Below are 19,641 nucleotides of genomic sequence, written 5' to 3' on the forward strand. Positions count from 1 at the left end.
ATAACATACCGGAACATTCATGTGACAGGTAAGTATGGTCTAGTGGTTATGAGACTAGGCTCTGCAGGCAAATCCCTGGGTTGCAATCTTAGGTTGACCACTTTCTAGTTGTGGCATCGCAGGCAAATTACTGATCATCTCACAGCCTCAGTTTCCTCATCTTTAAAATGGGTAAATAATTATTATTATGAGGAGTGACAGTACATGTAAAACGCTTGGCGGCCATTACATATTGGGTGAATGTTGGCAGGGTTCTCTCCAGCTTAGGCGAGTTTGCCTCTGAGAGGTTTTTCTGGAGAATTATATAAGCTTCATTACATCCAAGCACTCTGACAGTCAAGGTGAAAGTCTCCTCTCTCCACTAAACGATGGGGTGAGGCGCGGGTGTGGGCACCACCCACCTCACCCAAGGAATCAGGGGCAGCCCACGTCCCGCCCGGTTCGGTGCCCGAGGACTTCACGCTGCAGACGCGTGGAAGAAGCTTCGGTCAGGGGTTTGGAGGTTAACTAGCAAACGCAGTGTGAGTCACGCGGCATTAGGAACTGAAACCAAGTGTTAGCCTTGCCCAGGTTTACCCTCCGATGCTGACGGTGAAACCAGGGAGCAGTGACATCAGGACTAGGAGCCAGCGCTGACGCAGCTCCACCGCCTCCCTCCCCACCCCGCACCCGTGGCGCGCGCCGCCGCGCTAAGCCTGCAGACAGGTCTTGACATCCCTCCTCAGCGAGGAGCAAGGGAGTCGGAACAAGTCGGGGCATCTCCCTCGCACCTCCCGGGAGCGTCAGCCCAGCCAAGTCTAGCTATTGCCCGCCAGCCAGCGAAGACGCTTCCTCTGAGGCAAGCTTGGACACTCCCCTACCCCTCCGGGTGAAACGAATTCCTAGTGGCCCATTTCGGCTCGTCGCCCCCCTCCCACTCCCTGCAAAAAAACTTGGCAACTCTGAGGTTTCCTGCGGACCAAAACCTGTAATTAGCCCTTTGTGCTCCCTTTGAGGGGCAGTCGTGACTGGAAACCGAGGAGTCAGACTCTCTCGAAAACACCAACAAAGAACTATATTTAGTTCTGAGCTCTCAGCCTAAATGCCTCTTATTTTTTCACTTTTACTTCAAAACGCCAGCGTTGGGGAAGTGGGAGGCACGGAGTGGGGGAGCAGCGGGGAAAGAACAGCTGTGCCTCCGCCTCTCCCCTCAATCTCTATAAATAACCAATCGAGAGCGGAGGCTACTTTTTAGCCAATGAAGCGCCCCAAACTGATAAAGCCTTGGCGGCAGCCAATCAACAACACTTAGGGGTGTGAGACTCGCGTCCCGAGACCAATGAGTGCGGAGTCTGGGAGAGGTAATTTGAGCTAGAGTGTGGGTGTGTGGTGCAAAAGCTTCCTACTTCCAAGCCCAAAAACCTGCTCTGCGACTGAGCATGCCCTGAACTAACTGCGGGCGCCCGGAGACTTCTGGATTGGGATGTAATCTAGTCTCCGGGTTTTGACCGCACCCGAGCGGGGAGGTGGGTACGACCCGCGGGATCCTGCCCCGAGAGAGCTGCAGGTACCAGAGGCTACCCCTTTCCTAGTCGGGACAGTATCTCAGGCTTGGAGTACCTCCTGTTTTCTTTGTGCAAGGCTGCAGTGCACAGAGTAGCGTTTCTGTGGCGAACGGTGTAGAAAAATCTATGGGGCCGGGATGCTCCGCCGGCTGCTCGTGCTTTCCACGGCACCCATATGACTTCGGGTTTCCGGCTCCAGACACACGCCCGCCCGGGGCTGGGTGAATGGCGTCCTTAGGCCTTTGATAACGGGAGTTGGCAAGACCACAGCCTACTCCATCCTGAGGCGGCCCGCCGCGCCCACATGCTTCTCGCAGAGCCTCCGCCCTTGTCCACCACTCCCACAGCTGTAAAAGAAAGCGGCCTGCGTGCTCCCTACAGCGCTTTCCTCGCTCCAGTGTACGCACACACACCCCATCTCCCAGCCAGTTCCTAACTCGCGCCACTCCCCAGACTGGACTCAAATCCGGAGCCCCGCCTACATCCCCGCCCCCTCCCGGCCCCGCGGAAAACCAGGAGCGGCTGCTTGAGTAAGGCGCGGCCGGAACGCACTGGGCATGCTCGCCGGGGAGGGGAGGGCCGGGCTGCGCGCGGCGAGTAGGAAGCCCTCGCCCAGTAGCGGCTGCGGGAGAGAGCGCGATGGGCCGCGGCGGTGGGCGCACGTTCCGCGGGGACTCATGCCACGCGCGTCCCGGCCCGACGCGCAATTAGCAGCCACCTCCGCAGCCCGCCGCCACCGCCTCCCCGCCCTCCCGGGCTGCCGCAGCTAGGAGCGCCAGCCGTCGCCTCGCGCAGGCTGCGGGCATTGTCCTCCTGGTTCGCCGCCCGGGCTGCTGCTGCTGCCGCCGCGGACTGCTGCGGGGCCCCGACCCGCGCCCCAGGGACACGCCGCCGCCGCGGGCCGGCCCGGCGCACGGCCCCCGCTCGGTGGTTTCCGCCCTGCATTCTCTGGGCTACTCTCTCCTGGGTTTTTCCTGCGGAGCTGAGGAAGGGGAAGAGAAGTCCAGCCGCCAAGCCCAGCCTTCCCCGGCGCGCAGCCCCGACGGGGCCGCGGCAGGCGCGGCGAGAGCGCTGACGGAGCCATGAGAGAGTACAAAGTGGTGGTGCTGGGCTCGGGCGGCGTGGGCAAGTCCGCGCTCACGGTGCAGTTCGTGACGGGTTCCTTCATCGAGAAGTACGACCCGACCATCGAAGACTTCTACCGCAAGGAGATTGAGGTGGACTCGTCGCCGTCGGTGCTGGAGATCCTGGATACTGCGGGCACCGAGCAGTTCGCGTCCATGCGGGACCTGTATATCAAGAACGGTCAGGGCTTCATCCTGGTCTACAGCCTCGTCAACCAGCAGAGCTTCCAGGACATCAAGCCCATGCGGGACCAGATCATCCGCGTGAAGCGGTACGAGCGCGTGCCCATGATCCTGGTGGGCAACAAGGTGGACCTGGAGGGCGAGCGCGAGGTCTCGTACGGCGAGGGCAAGGCCCTGGCTGAGGAGTGGAGCTGCCCCTTCATGGAGACGTCGGCCAAAAACAAAGCCTCGGTAGACGAGCTGTTTGCAGAGATCGTGCGGCAGATGAACTACGCGGCGCAGCCCAACGGCGATGAGGGCTGCTGCTCGGCCTGCGTGATCCTCTGAGGCGGCCGCCGCGCGCCGGCCGCGCTCTGCGCACAAAAGCCAAACGCATCCGACTCTCCTAAATGTGATTTCTTTATTGCTTTGAGATTGGAGACCACTTTGCATTGGCCAGGGTGTCTTGGGAGCCCGGCTGGCTTCCGCGGCTGGCGTCCCCTGCCTCCACCCTGTGCCCGAGGGGGTGTCCCGTCCTGCCCATCCGATACTCTGGTGGAAATGTGGTTCTTTGCAGCATGTACGTTTCTCCCTGATTTTGGTTGATGCATATTTCCCCGTTTAAGTAGCCGTTAGGGCGCAGTATCGGCAGCTTGACACCCACCAAGCAAAAGTTTCAGCCTGGAAAAAAAATGGGAGGGGGGAGGGGTGGAGGAAAAGGAGGGGGAGAAGGTGGAAATGGTTTTTCTTTTCTTTTTTTTTTTTTGGTCAACAACCGTTTTTCTAGTTCCAAGTTTTAAATACATGGAAGGAAGTCCGGGAGAACCATATGAAGGAGCAGGAGGAGAGGAAGAAACTTTTGTTTTTTTCCTTGTTTTCCAGGAGTAGCTGGAAGTTAAGATCGGGTTCCTTTTCTGCCAGCTTGGAAGGGCAACCCCATGACTGATTGCGATTCTGAGGATGTCTATGCAAAGTTGGATTCTTGTTACAGTGTATCCAATCTGAAGTATTGCACATCTGAACTGGGACTGTTAACACTGATGCCAATACAGTGTGGGGTGCCAGAAAGTGTCTGCTGATATTTGTGGAAAAAAAATCTATTTTGTTTACCTACTGTATCAAAGGGGAGTCTGGGGGAGAACGGTAGTATTTTTTTTTTTTATCAGCTGTGAAAAAAATGTTACAGATCTGCACATTTTCGTGTGTACTATGGTGTGTGTGTGTGGTGTGTGTGTGTGTTTTAAGTTTAGCCTTTTGTTTTTGTTTTTTGGTTGGCAGTAACCGATTTTAATGACTAGCTTTTTAAAATACAGTACAAAGACTTTGTAAATGTGATTCAGGGCCCCCAGCACCCCTGTGTCTGCAGAGTGCCTTCAAAACTCAGCTGTTCCAGCCGGTGCCAACCTGTGAACTTCCCACCATATCCCAGAATCTGCTATTCCCCAAACCACTTCCCAGTTTCCTTTCAATAATCTTTCAGAAGGAGCCAGGACAATAGGGCCTGTTGTTTAGTGAATTTCTTTATTTTTTTCAGTCTTTAAAATGTAATTTCCATCTCTTGCAATGAATTTGTTTCCTTTTTTTTTTTTTTTTTTTGCTTCATTTTGCTTAAGTTTTCAGGTATTTAGCTCCCCTTTTATATTATTTTTAATTTTTTAAATTACCTGTTGTAGGGTGTTCCTCCAGAAGCAAAGAGCAAAATTTTACTGTTGCGATGTACCAATTCTAACTAATTGTAATTTTTAATTTCATGCGTTTAATCATTGTCTCTTCATTTTAAGACTTTTAATACAAATGTCATTTTTAAAGAAACCCAAAACTATTGTTTGTGTTTCTGTGTTTCATATTCAGTGATTTAATACAGTATCGTGGCTGAGGTGGATGGGGTAGGTGCATGATACTCTCCCGAGCTATTTGTGAAATTTTAAAGACAGAAGTGTCTCAGTGACAAGATGGATGACACTACTCTCAACTTTTTAAATTTGGAGAAAACCATCAAGGTCGAGGAAGCCCTGGGTATGGCCATTACCATCTGATTAGAAGATGAACAGGTATTTTGAATCTGATCTGACATGGAACAGTTTACCTCATTGTAGGTAGGGAACAAGAGAACCCATCTATTAAAATTGCCTTAGATCTGGGAAAGTAACCATCCATCTGGCAAAGTAGAATGGCGCTTTAAAATTTTTCTTCCTTTTTTCCCCCGTTTCGACATCAAGTCGAAAACATGTTTGGGAAAGATGGTTTTCAATTCTAAAGTTATACCTAGTGATGTTCTTTGCACTACATTTGAGTAGGTTGTGGACACTGCCTCAACCCTTTTGAGGTTTTGATTTGGAAATAGATTTAAAAGAAAACAGGCTAAGATAATATCCTTGTGCTCCTTTACACCCTGCAGTTTGGACCATATTTGACCTCATAAGTTTTTCCTTTTAACAGTAGGAGGCAGTGTGAGCTTTTTATTTTTTATTTTTCTTAAGGTGGTCTTAGTAATATAACGTGTTCATACATATCAGGAGAGTACTTGGTATACCTTAGGTCTATGAAGTGCAGCTGAAATCTGAAGAGTCTTGACAAAGGGATTTATACCCTTGACAAAACCAAAAGAAATTACAGGCCACAGGTTTCTTTAAAGCTGTATTAACATATCTTGCCTTAAAATGTGTGTGTGTGTTTTTGCTTTGCTTTTTTTGTTTTTGCCCAGGAGGCATCTTGGTACTCCAGCAATGGAGGAAGAATAGAAATTTTGCCTGGCGATGGTCCTACTGCCATTTTTTTTTTTTTTTGAGACGGAGTCTTGCTCTGCCGCCCAGGCTGGAGTGCAGTGGCCGGATCTCAGCTCACTGCAAGCTCCACCTCCCGGGTTCACGCCATTCTCCTGTCTCAGCCTCCCGAGTAGCTGGGACTACAGGCGCCCGCCTCGTCGCCCGGCTAGTTTTTTGTATTTTCTATTAGAGACGGGGTTTCACCATATTAGCCAGGATGGTCTCGATCTCCTGACCTCGTGATCCGCCCGTCTCGGCCTCCCAAAGTGCTGGGATTACAGGCTTGAGCCACCGCGCCCGGCCCCCTACTGCCGTTTTTTTTTTTCCCCACTCTGATCTCACTTAAGTTTGATATCAAACACAATTGGGAGACAATAGTATCAATATTCTAAATGTAGAAATTAAAAGATACTGTATAAATTTATGCCTTTGCGAAGATTCATTCTCGTATTTGAATAAATTTAGTTGCTAAAGTAGATCCAAAGTTAAAAATGCTGAAGTCATGTCTGGAGGGTTTTTTAAGAAAAGGCATTTGGCATTTAACTGTCTTGTGTTTTATTTTTAAGTTTTTGGAAACCTTTTGACATAAAATGCTGCCAAGTATCTAAGAAATGTATATACTGACAAAATATTCGAAAGTGGAAAATTGGAAATGAAATGCGTTGCTGGGTGTGCTAATCACCTTCGCCCAGGATTTAGTCACTTGGAGGGCTTCTTTATGGGTCTAGGATGGCAGAGCAGAAGATTTTAATATGCTTTTTATTAAGTACTGTAAAATAAATGCTTTTTGGATTCTCAGTGAAAGCAATTTTATGTGTGCCTGAAGCAAGAAAATAGTGTTTTTGATTTTATCCCATATTTTCTTGGTAAAATTGACAGAAATTAGGAACACTGCTATTTTTTTCTTAAAAATGTTTTTAAGAATATGTTAGATTCTTTGGCTATTGAGAACCCCTTCTGGTATTAGGGTGTGAAGAGATAAGAGCATTTGTTTCAATGAAAAAGTTAGTGTTAAAGGAAGTGAGTCAGGGAGGGCGGAGTTTGTTGTATGGCAATCACCTGTCAAAACAGAAATTGGGTGGGAAAGGAGTTTTTATCTTAGGGAGCAAAAGCTGACTTTTAAACTTGACCCCTGCTGTTTTTAAACAGCTTTTCCTTTTGGTCTCTGACAGTCAACCCAGGTTTTATGTTATGTCAAAAGGGTTATTTTTGTCCTCCTTTTTTAATAGCCTCAGGAAAGTTAAAGGTATCATCTTAGGTCTAACACTCTCTAGTCTTTGAGAGTTACGGTTCTTTGGTAGAACAATTTCCATGTTGTTAACTGTTGTAGACTTCATTGAAACACATTTTGGGACCAGATGTATTTAGGGATAGAATTCTTTAAATTTATGGGACTTCATGCTTCCTGATTACTTTTTCCTGTGGTTGGGAATCCTAGAATGCCTGATCTATTTGATCTGTTCAGGTAGTTTTGTTATTGTACCCTCTTTGGGGTCATATTCTAGTATTTCTCACAGGGGGTATGAGAAACAGAAAGCTATATGTAGCAGCTGGTCTTGAGAAGTAGAAGCACCTTAACTGTCATAAGAGCATAGATTTTTGTTTTTTCCGCAACAGGCGGAATAAGTTCCTGCATTATAAGTATAAAGGGAACCAATATTTAATTTGGAGATGATCACTGTTAAAATGATACCAAACATTTGTCACAGTGTCTTATTTGGGGGAAGTTTGCTAATATAAATATTCTGTGAAAATATAGTAAATTTTAAAATACTAATATAACGTGGTATTTTTTATTGCAGTATTTTATGCAGACTATTAGGAATGATTCGATGCATTTAATTGAACAGAGTGCTGGTTCTAGGTGAGATCTTTATCTATTAACAGGATTTTGAAAGTTTGAGAAGGCTATGGGGATCATCTAGTCCAAAAGTTCTCAAACTTGACCATATATCAAAATCACCTGGAGCTTAAAACATGTACTGCTGGGACCCTCCTCCAGTTTCTGATCCAGTGGGTCTCGGGTAGGGTCTCAATTTTCATTTCTAACAAGTTTCCAAGTGATTGTGTTATTGCTGTTCCAGGGACCACGCTTTGAAAACCAGTGATCTAGACTGAACTGCAAATTAGTACTATACTGAGAGCCACCTAGATATTGAGACACAGACTTATGTCACATGTTTTGGAGTGCTGTCTACTACAGTTAGAGAATATTGTGTATTGAAATCTATAGCTGAAGAGGACATATACCATTTATACTAAGACTAACTGTTGTGTGTGAAATAGAATAAGCATGGCAGGTAGTTTTTGATCATTTTCACATTATTACAGCAACATTTTGACTATGGTTTTCAATGTTAATTCAGAAGTTGACTTTAAATGAAAATGTGGTTAGAATAGAGGCATAGCCTAAGTGATCAGAATGAACATTCCCCTTCTCCCCAACCTAGGGGAAAAAAAAATTTGAAAACTATGTCTTCAATAAAAGGGGACACTTTAAAGTATTTGTCTTCTCTTCAACATTAAAAAACAAAGATTTTAAGTTTTCATGGCAAGCGTTCTAAAAATCATTGTGTTAGAGAATTTAAATCTTCAGATCATGGTAAGCACATGTGTATGTGTGTGCTCAATTTCTTAGACTTCCAGGTGTTAGTTAATTCCTTCTCATTTAGTTCTACTGTAATCCATTCTGGGAAAATGCATACCACAAAACTGCATCTTGCAGCTTCTTTTGTTATGCATCTTAATTCCCTCAGAAGGTGCCAGAACTTTATGTTACAGATCTGGGTTTTTAAAGACAGTTTGGGGGGCTTCTAAAGAAACAATAGTAGATCTAATTACAAGTACTAGATTGCTTACTTCAAATTTCTCTTTTACAATTTAGAAAGTTTAGTACCAGTTTATAGACTGAGGGAGTAATTGCTACTATTTAGATGCTAAGAAGAATATCATGCTTGGGTGGGGAAGAAAGGCCCTTACTCAAATGTCCATTTTCATTTTTAATGCTTCCTGGACTTCAGTTATTTTCTTGCTTTTGTCTTAAGAATAATAAATATTTTTGGTGAAAAATTTTTTTTGTTGAACCCTGTTATTGTTACTGTCATTTTCATAGCACAATAGTCTACAGCTCTCTGTAGTAGGTTAATAGCTATTTGCTGAATGAATGGAACATGGAGTGTTACATCTGAAACTATTCTATTAGAGGTGAAAAATGTTGATTGAAGAATGGTAGGATTTTATCTTTCCTACCCATGATAAATTTATTAAGATTGTCTTTGGAGCTATGTCTTCCATTCCAACTATACAGAAATAATTTTTTTTTTTAAGTTTAATTTGCCCATCTGATAAAGGAACATTCCTATATGATGTTCTAAGGTTCATTTTCAACAAAAGTTACAGACATTTATGGTTGATAGTTTGGGATCTATGACAATTTTAGGGAACTCCATAATCAAAAGACTATTGCTGGTGATAGTACAATGAAACGCTGACTTCAGTATATTTTTATCTTGGCTTTCATTTTATGGTTATTTCTACTACTGTTAATATGGACTAATACTTGATTTTTTGAACCTGTTTTAATTTTAGGCTTGTATTTATATTGGAATAATATATTTTAAAAGTGTCCTATATTATGAATTTATTTGCCATATATAAGACAATCAGAATTATCTGATAGTTCATTCTAATCCTGGTTAGTAACGATTAGGACTAAACTAAAGAAGGAAAAAACAATTGAGATGATAATTTTTTTTTTTTTTTTTTTTTTTGAGATGGAGTTTCGCTCTTGTTGCCCACGCTGGAGTGCAATGCTGGGATCTTGGCTCACTGCAACCTCTGCTTCCTGGGTTCAGGCAATTCTCCTGCCTCAGCCTCTCGAGTAGCTGGGCATACAGGCGATCGTCACCATGCCCAGCTAATTTTTGTATTTTTGGTGGAGACGGCGTTTCACCATACTGGCCAGGCTAGTCATGAACTCCTGACCTTGTTGGCCAACGCTCCTGCCCGCGTTGGCCTCCCAAAATGCTGGGATTACAGGTATGAGCCACCCACCCGGCCTTTTTTTTTTGAGATGGAGAGTGCAATGGGGCAGTCTCGGCTCACTGCAACCTCTGCCTCCCGGATTCAAGCGATTATCCTGCCTCAGCCTCCTGAATAGCTAGGATTACAGGCGCGCACCACCATGCCTGGCTAATTTTTGTATTTTTAGTAGAGATGGAGTTTCACCTTGTTGGTCAGGATGGTCTCAAACTCCTGACCTTGTGACCTTATGATCCACCCACCTCCCAAGTGTTGGGATTACAGGCCTGAGCCACCGCACCCGGCCAAGATGATAATTTTATTAAAAAAAAAAAAAATGTAGAGACAGGGTCTTGCCATGTTGCCCAGGCTGGTCTCAAATTCGTGGGTGCAGGAGATACTCCCTCCTCAGCCCCCCAAAGTGCTGGGATTGCAGGCCTGAGCCACTGCATCTGACCAGGAGTGACAATTTCTAAAGCCTTAATTTGTGAAATGGTTTGTTTTGGGAAGCAGAAATGGCTAAGTGGTATAGACATGTAGGAAAAGCAAAATAGCCTTATGACTATTGAAATGATGAGTGTTGATCTGTTTTATAAATTGGAGGAGACAGCTATTTGCATTCTTTCTTGCCTAATTGACTCAACTTACTCATTTTAAAATGAATTATCTTGCAGAATTATGTGAGGTTAAGTTTGTCAGAGGATTGAAAATGTGGTTGGTTTATTTGTGGTAATTGTGGAAAATTGCAAAGGTAGCAAAATTTTTTAGAAAATGGAAAAGAGAAAGACTATTGATGGCTTGTGAATACAGGTGTCCCCAGAAGGCTTGAGACCAATCTTAATTGTTAAGAATATGGTTGCAATGTAAGTTGGTAAGCAGCTGAAATTGATTCATTGATTATTCAACACTTATTGAGCACATACTATTATTAATAGCTGTACTGTGAGCACTAATACTTAAAAGAGGAAGTCAGGTGAAAGTGCAACAGCTTTATGCTCTTTTTCACTATAATTTGTGAAGTAGTGTATATTAAACAATAATAGTATATGGAAAAGCATATCTACATGTGTCATCAGTTATAATACTGTGGGGCTGCTTGGCAGACAATAGAGTAGATAAATTTTTTGAACACTGGGCCTTTTTGAAAGGTATGTGGAAGTTGTAAATAAAAATGGATTCCATGAATTTTAAATAATAATTGTTCTGTTGTATGTGAAGCTGTAATAAGATTGTCATTTTATTTACTTTTCTGCATCATTTTCAACTTCCTTTTTGAGATTAGCTAAAATTGAACACTTACAAGGAGGAAATGATTTTACTTTTATATTTTCATGTCCAAGGGAAGAGGAAAACATGAAGAAAACAGATTTATAAAATTTATTCACAAGGCCGGGCATGGTGGCTCACACTTGTAATCCCAGCAGTTTGAGAGGCCGAGGTGGGTGGATCACGAGGTCAGGAGTTCAAGACCAGCCTGGCCAAGATGGTGAAACCCCATCTCTGCTAAAAATACAAAAATTAGCCAGGCACGGTGGGAGGTACCTGTAATCCCAGCTACTCAGGAGGCTGAGGCAGAATCGCTTGAACCTGGGTGGCAGAGGTTACCATGAGCTGGAATCACATCACTGCACTCCAGCCTGGGTGATAGAGTGAGACTCGGTCTCAAAAAAAAAGTAAAATAAAATTTATTCACTTATGTTTTTCTTTAGTGAGGAAACCAAAGGAAAGGATAATTTAGGTTATATTCTCAAAGAAACAAGCAGTCACTGGCTTTCGGGTTCTTCATGTAAAGAAGATTCAGGACAAGATATTTCTTTTGACAAAGATAATCTTGTAAAAATGAGTGTGCCAAAGAGTTGAGTTGACGTTTTAAGTTTGCTAAGTTAATATTTTACACAAAAACTCTTCTTCTCTTACCTCTAATGCTTACTGGAAGAAAGTAACCAGCACAGAGAAAGAAATGCTGGGTAACAAGCTGGAAGAGATAATAGTAATAGTAGTTACTGTAAAGCCATATGAATTGAAGGGTAGGGTTGTGATTATTAACTTCCTGCGGTGTGCAAGATGATTTCTAGTCACCATTTTGTGTAAACTGTCTCATGAATGTAACAACATGCTTTTTAAATGTGGAAAGTTACAGAATTGTAGGGGTAGCAGAATCGTTTATGTGAAGGTATTTAATTAAAAAAATTTTTGACTGCCATTGAACTACTTATGAAATGCAAATTCATTGAAGTTTCATAGCTTGAGTAAGGGTTTTAATATTTTATATGTTATCTGGCTATTTATAAAGTTTTCAAAATTGGGTTATTCATGAACTCAGAATATTCTAATGTTATTTAATATATGTATTAATATAATATTTTAGATATATATTCTCTTTAGAGGCTAACATTATATTGATTTATCTCTTCTTCAGGAAAAGAGACTCTATAGAGATCTGTACTAGCAATTCTATAAGAATATATATTTCAATAAAACATAGTTTAAATTTTATTTTAGATAGCTTTGAATTTAACCTTTTTAGTAGGTAATAGAATTACAAGTATATTTCAACATTATTCCTCATGCAGCAGAAAAAGTATTGAGCCCTGAGTTTTTTTACTGAGTTTAGGTATCTTAGTCATACTGGCTGGGTGTGGTGGCTCACGCCTATAATCCCAGCACTTTGAGAGGCCAAGGTAGGAGGATTGCTTGAGCCTAGGAGTTCAAGACCTGCCTGCGCAGCATAGAGAGAACCTGTTTCTACAGAATAAATAATTATTAGCCATATTACCTGTTTTTTTTTTTTTTTCTTTTGTGTATCATTTCATTCATCTACATCCGGTTTGTGCAAATGGTTCTCTAATGTAATCCACATCAATTGATTAAAAAAAGTAAGAACTGTTTAATGGATGGCTATATAAATGTGCTTTTTGACGTATTTTTCCACTATATTTGAGGTGCAGACTGAGACAGATCCAACCAGAGATCATTGCCTCCTAAACAGACATTACCTTTAGGTTTGGGCATAAGCTCTGCTTCGGTTTTAAAACTGATGAATGAAATTTTCTAGAAAACGAATTAGATTGTAGGAATATTCATCTTAATATACTTCGAACTGTGGAAAGATATTTGCAGACCATCTCTTCTTCTTCACTAATCTTGTGCTGAAGTCAGAAAAATGAGAACTAAGCTAAATGCATCTCTAAGAAAATACCGTATCATGAAAGGCAGAGTAAACAACAATGAAAACCCTATTCTAAGAAGCAAAATTGTTTTTCTGCATTTTTGAACAAACCAGCTTTTTTGTTATTGAGGATGTATAAATAGTGGTAAGGGTAATGAAATATTTTTCTGAATCATTCTGTTAGCGTTCAGCAGGAGGTCTTTGTGCTGTTTTCTTGTTGCTTAGACATAACAATGTGATGGAGCTGAGAAGGGGGAATAAACTGCAGGCCAAGGTGGAATTGTTCTTCAGCTCACACCTCCACTCCTATGTTCCTCCAATACCAGATTTCCTTGTGTTCGAATTTGTGATCTGCTGTGACTCAAGACTGAGGCTCAGGGCTCCTCCTGGCCAAAGGTGAAGAAGCCTATGGGATGCAGTGATGCTGCTGCTGTAGTTGGACTATTGTATCCAGGCTCCTGTTGGACTCAAGTCAATTGTAATTGGACTCAAGGCAGGATTTCTCAGCCTTGTCCCTGCTCACGTTTTGAGCTAGGTAATTTGTTGTAGGGGCTGTCCTAGGCATTTTAGTGTGTTCAGGAGCAGCCCTGGCAATGCTGAACCCACTCGATGCCAGTATCATCCTCCCCACCCCAGTGGTGACAACCAAAAGTGTCTGCAGACATTGCCCCTTGGCGGGGGGGGGGCAAAATAGTCCCTGTTTGAGAACCACTCCTCTAAACTAGACCTTGTGTGGATGAAGGAGGCATAAATCAGAGAGGAGGTTTGAACCTAGAGTAAACTAGCAGCAGTTAAGACTTCCCTTACCCCAGAGCATTGCAATTCATGCTTCTCTTTATAAAGAATAACGCTTTTTTTTTTTTTTTTTTTTAAAAGACTGAGTCTCACTCTGTCACCCAGGCTGGAATGCAGTGGCGTGATCTCGGCTCACTGCAACCTCCGCCTACCAGGTTCAAGTGATTCTCCTGCCTCAGCCTCCCAGCTAGCTAGGATTACAGGTGCACCACCACACCGGACTAATGTTTGTATATTTCGTAAAGACGTGGTTTCTCCATGTTGGCGAGGCTAGTCTTGAACTAACTCCTAACCTCAGGTGATCTGCCTGCCTCAGCCTCCCAAAGTGCTGGGATTACAGACATAAGCCACCACGCGCAGCCTATAACACTATTGTGCTTCTGACAATATAACTTTGGTTAGTTCATTAAATCCACACCTAAGAGAAACACATAGTATTCAGGGATTAACATTTGTTGAAAATTTTGGTTCCCTGGAGGGAGAAGGAATATTCAAAAGAGGAGTGTGTTCTGGGTGGGGTGATGAACTTGGATGGCCAGAGATTATCTCTGGAAAGCCTAATGACTAAGCAGAGAGGCCAGTGTGTAAGTATGAGAAGTCCTGAAGGGGAGGTTGAGAGCAACTATGTTGCAGTTTTGTTTCCTGCCACCTTAAGTCTTCCCTGGGAGACAGTTGGAAGGTGCTTATCCTTTACTCATCTTCCTCCAGTTCACATCACAGCCTCTTTCCAGCCCACTCCAGGCTGCTGTTCAATACCTGACCTCCCTGCTGGGATAGAAAGGATGCACTTTATGCATTCTGTCCTCCTTTATTTTCGCTTTTACAATTAGCTCGTTCCATCCCCTCCCCTCCCTTCTCCTCTCCTCCCCTCCCCTCCTTCCTAACAAATAACTGAGTGTGTCCAGGGCGACTTCTGCTGCTTAACCTCACACACCTACCTGTGCCCAAACCTCTCAGCAAGCCTGTCAAGAAGGGGGCAGCAGAGACAGTGGTGATTGGTGATTGCATTGTAATAAAGTGCCTCGAATCTGATAGCCTGTGATTAGCACACACAGGGTGGCTGCCAACCCCTGGAATACACTATTAAGTATACTGTTAGCAAGTTAGTTAATGTGGAATTAACTAAATGATCATGGATCTTTAATTTACTCTGAATCAGACATGGTTGTTTTTGTCCTTACGTTTTAAATGAAATAGACATTTAAAAACCTATGCAGTGTATTCTTAGTAAGCTTTCAGCAATCACACTATTAGCCACCCTACCTGTTGGGACAATTATGATTCTACGTTTTACAGGGGCACATTTGGAAATGAAACTTTCCTAGTATATAGTGAATATCAAAGTTTTTTTTTTTTTTTTTTGATGGAGTCTCGCTGTGTCGCCCAGGCTGGAGTACAGTGCCGCTATCTCGGCTCACTGCAGCTTCTGCCTCCCGGGTTCCAGTGATTCTCTTGCCTCAGCCTCCTGGGTAGCTGAGATTACAGGCACGCACCACCGTGCTCCGCTAATTTTTGTATTTTTAGCAGAGATGGGGTTTCATCATGTTGGCCAGGCTTGTCTCGAACTCCTGACCTCAGGTGATCGTCCCACCTCGGCTTCCCAAAGTGCTAGGATTACAGGCATGAGGCACCATGCCTGGCCTAACCCATTGCGCATGGCCAAAATTTTGTAAATGAGCAAGAACAATCTCAAGTCCACCAAAAGGTTCTAACCAACCAGAATAGTTTTTATAAGCAAGGTAGGTAATAAATGAAATAATTCTTTACAATAAAAAAAAACTGATTGAAATGAGTGATTTGAGTAACTGAAACTTGCTTTTCAAATTTAGGAATAGTCTTGTATTAGAATGGATGATGTAGGTAGAAATATTTTATTTGTAATGTCTTTGTATAAATTGAAAATGGAAACATAATTTTTAAAAACGTTTAGATTCAGGGGATTCATGTTTGAGGATGCAGGTTTGTTACATGGGTATATTGGGTGATGCTGGGATTTAGGCTTCTAGTGAACCCATTACACAACTAGTGAATGTAGTACCCAATATATACATTTTCAGGTCCTGCCTCCCTCCTTCCCTCCCTCTTTTAGGAGTCCCGGTGTCTATTGTTTCCATCTTTGTGTATATGTATACCCAGTGTTTAGCGCCCACTTTTAAGTTAGACATGTAGTATTTGATTTTCTGTTTCTGCATTAATTCACTTAATAGCCTCCAACTGCATTCATGTTGCTGCAAAGGACATGATTTTTTTTTTTTTTTTATGACTGCATAGTATTTCGTGGTGTATGTGTACCATATTGTCTTTATCCAATTCACCGTTGATGAACACAAGTTGATTCCATGACTTTGCTATTGCCAATAGTGCTGCAGTGCTGTAGTGAACATACAAGTGCAGGCTTCCTGTTTTTTCTTTTGGGCGGGGGGGACAGGGTCTCCCTCTGTCATTCAGGGTGGAGTGTAGTGGTGTGATCATGGCTCACTGCAACCTTGAACTCCTGGGCTCAAGCGATCTTCTTGCCTCAGTCTCTGAGTAGCTGGGACTATAGGCATGTACCACCATACCTGGCTAATTATTTTTAATTTTTTGTAGAAACAAGGTCTTGCTATGTTGCCCAGGTTGGTCTCAAACTTCTGGGCTCAAGCAGTCCTCTTGCTTCAGCCTCCCAAAAGAGTGGGATTATAGGTGCAAGCCACCAAACTGAGCCAAACTGTCAAACAATTTTTTTTTTTTCCCCTTTGGATAGACACCCAGTAGTAGTATTGCTGGGTAGAATGGTAGCTCTATTTTTAGTTATTTGAGAAATTTTCATACTGTTTTCCATAGAGGTTGAACTAATTTACATTCCCACCAATGGTATATAAGCATTCCTTTTTCTCTACATCCTCTCCAACATCTGTTATTTTTTTACTTTTTAATTATAGCTATTCTGATTGGTGTAAGATGATATTTCATTGTGGTTTTAATTTGCATTTCTCTGATGATTAAGGATGTTGAGCATTGTTTTTTGTTTGTAGGCCATTTATATGTCTTCTTTTGAGAAGTGTCTGTTCAGGTCATTTGCCCACATTTTAATGGGGTTATTTGTTTTTTTCTTTTTGATTTGTTTAAGTTTCTTATAGATTCTGAATATTAGTCCTTTGTTGGATGCATAGTTTGCAAATATTTTCTCATGTTATGTAGATTGCCTGTTTATTCTGTTGACTGGGAGACATAAGATTTAATTGGTTATGTGATCACAGTTAACATAGAGAAAACAATAGAGAAAACAGATTTCCTTTTTTTTTTTTTCTGTTTTCTTCTTTCATAATCATCTGTGTTGTTTTGCAGCATTTTTTCCTTATTTTAGGTTTTATTGGCTTTGAGGAGTTATATTTTCTTTCTAATTAAAAAGTCTAGACTGGGTGCGGTGGCTCACGCCTGTAATCCCAGCACTTTGGAAGGCCAAGGCAGGCAGATCACTTGAGGTCAGGAGTTCAAGACTAGCTTGGCTGACATGCTGAAACCCAAAAATTAGCTGGGTGTGGTGGTGCATGCCTGTAATCCCAGCTATTTGGGAGGCTGAGGCAGGAGAATTGCTTGAACTTGGGAGGCGGAGGTTGCAGTGAGCTGAGATTGCACCAGTGCACTTCAGCCTGGGCGACAGAGCAAGACTCTGCATCTAAAAACAAACAGACAAATAATAAATAAAAAGTCTATAATTAGAAATATTCACTTATGAATCACTGTATCCAGTAGCCCAGAAAATATATGTATTAAATTGAAACAAATACAATTGTGCAGGATGTTTTATAATGTCATTATTTGTATTTACTTTTTATACCCTGGGAATAATTTTCAATGCAGCATTTTCAGAGGAAATGAAATTCACCCTTTGATTAATTATTTATTATTTTTTAAATGTAATAATTATTTTTAAAAGTATTATGATCTCTGTTTACATTTTATAGCAAACTTACAATTTTTCTATTTAAACTTTTTTACTCAGAAGAGTATCACTTTATGAGTAGGACAAAAAAAAAAAATATGCGAATTCCCTAAAGTCACTGTGTAGTTGTTTGCATTGATCAAGGTGGTGATAATTTTGGCAAAATATTTGCCCTCTTAAATACAAATAATAGAATTATTAATAATTGATTTGTGGCCAGGCGCGGTGGCTCACGCCTGTAATCCCAGCACTTTGGGAGGCCGAGATGGGCGGATCACGAGGTCAGGAGATTGAGAACATCCTGGCTAACACGGTGAAACCCCGTCTCTACTAAAAATACAAAAAAAAAAAAAAAAATTAGCCGGGTGTGGTGGTGGGCGCCTGTGGTCCCAGCTACACGGGAGGCTGAGGCAGGAGAATGGCGTGAACCCGGGAGGTGGAGCTTGCAGTGAGCTGAGATCCAGCCACTGCATTCCTGCCGGGGCAACACAGCGAGACTCCGTCTCAAAATAAATAAATAAATAAATAAATAATTGATTTGTACTCGCCAGTAGGGATGCATAAAAAATGTATTCAGAATGGCATGGAGTAAACAATTTTGTATAATGAATAGAGTAGACAATACAGCAGAAATAAATAAACCAGGCCAGTTGTGGTGGCTCACTCCGGTAATCCTAGTGCTCTGAGAGGCTGAGGCTAGGATCGCTTGAGCTCAGGAGTTTGAGACCAGCCGGGGGAAGAAGGAAGGTCTAGGGCTGAAGGCTATTGTTGAGATTCATTAGTCCCGCGGGGTGTTCCCTTGATGTGATACTCATGCCCTCTTCCTATGGATGTGGCTTCCTGAGAGCCCAGCTGTAATGATTGTTATCTCACTCCTGGATTTAGCCACTAGGCGAGTCGACCAGGCTCCGGGCTGGTACTGGGGGTTGTCTGCACAGAGTCCTGTGAGGTGAACCATCTGTGGGTCTCTCGGTCGTGGATACCAGCACAGTATTTGGGGTGTCTCCCAGGTCCTGCAGGAGCAATCTGTTTCCTTCATGGGGCCTGTGGGTCCCCCAGGTTTCCTGATTTATTCCTACAGTCATTCTGGAGCAAAAATTCATGATGAGAGCCTCCACACACTACTCTATCTGTCCAAGTTGGAGCTGCAATCTAGTCCTGCCTCCCGTTTGTCATGATCCTATGTGCATTTTAGAGCAAAGATGAAATCTATATGAAACTTATTATCTAAAAAATTGATCTTTCAGTGTATTTTTCTTTTGGTATTTTAAAAAAATATATAGTTCACTTGAATAGTGTTAAAGCTTTTGTCCAAAATATGAAGGTATGGTTTGCATAGCAACCATAATTCACTTCTTACATAACTGTCTGCTTCATGCCATAGTGAATATATGCAATATATTCAAACATATCTTTCCTTAGATTAAATGTGTAGTTCTTAAGAACAGAAGGTTGAGGAAGGTCAAAGGCAATGTGGTGTTTGTAGAATTTGCAGATTAAGAACAGGTAGGTTGATAAGTAATTGAAGTATTTACTTAGAATTGCAGCCATAATATTTTACTGTTTTAAACTAGGAAAAATGATGTTAAAATGCACATTTAAAATCATGATGTATAGAACTGGTGAATGAGATTTCTTAGCTCACTAGACACTATAGATACTGAATGATTTTTTGCTTTTGTTTTTGAGATAGAGTCTTGTTCTGTCACCCAGGCTGGAATACAGTGGCATGATCTCGGCTCACTGCAAGCTCTACCTCCCAGGTTCAAGTGATTCTCCCACTTCAGCCTCCCGAGTAACTGGGACTACAGGTGCATGCCACTACACCCAGGTAATTTTTTTTTTTTTTTTTTTTGAGATGAAGTCTCGCTCCATCGCCCAGACTGGAGTGCAATGGCATGATCTCGGCTCACTGTAACCTCTGCCTCCTGGGTTCAAGCGATTCTCCCACCTCAGCCTCCAGAGTAGCTAGGATTACAAGTACCTGCCATCATGCCCAGATAATTTTTTTATTTTTGGTAGAGATGGGGTTTCACCATATTGACCCAGCTGGTCTTGAACTCCTGACCTCAGGAGATCTGCCCACCTCAGCCTCCCAAAGGCTGGGATTACAAGTGTGAGCCACTGCACCCAGCCT

At 42.7% G+C, this 19,641-nt stretch overlaps 1 protein-coding gene across 1 annotated transcript; it reads left to right on the top strand.

The window, feature by feature from the left end:
- Positions 1-2,437: 2,437 nt before the first annotated feature.
- RAP2B (RAP2B, member of RAS oncogene family) lies at positions 2,438-4,650 on the top strand. The gene has a single exon (XM_023232084.1). It carries the CDS (start codon positions 2,627-2,629, stop codon positions 3,176-3,178), a length of 552 nt encoding a protein of 183 aa, XP_023087852.1. The 5' UTR covers positions 2,438-2,626; the 3' UTR covers positions 3,179-4,650.
- Positions 4,651-19,641: the final 14,991 nt, after the last annotated feature.

The sequence above is a fragment of the Piliocolobus tephrosceles genome, chromosome 2, assembly GCF_002776525.5.
Source record: "Piliocolobus tephrosceles isolate RC106 chromosome 2, ASM277652v3, whole genome shotgun sequence".
Lineage (NCBI taxonomy): Eukaryota > Metazoa > Chordata > Mammalia > Primates > Cercopithecidae > Piliocolobus > Piliocolobus tephrosceles.

Coding starts and splice junctions, on each gene's coding strand:
- RAP2B (XM_023232084.1), top strand. CDS start 2,627: ATGAGAGAGTACAAAGTGGTGGTGCTGGGCTCGGGCGGCGTGGGCAAG.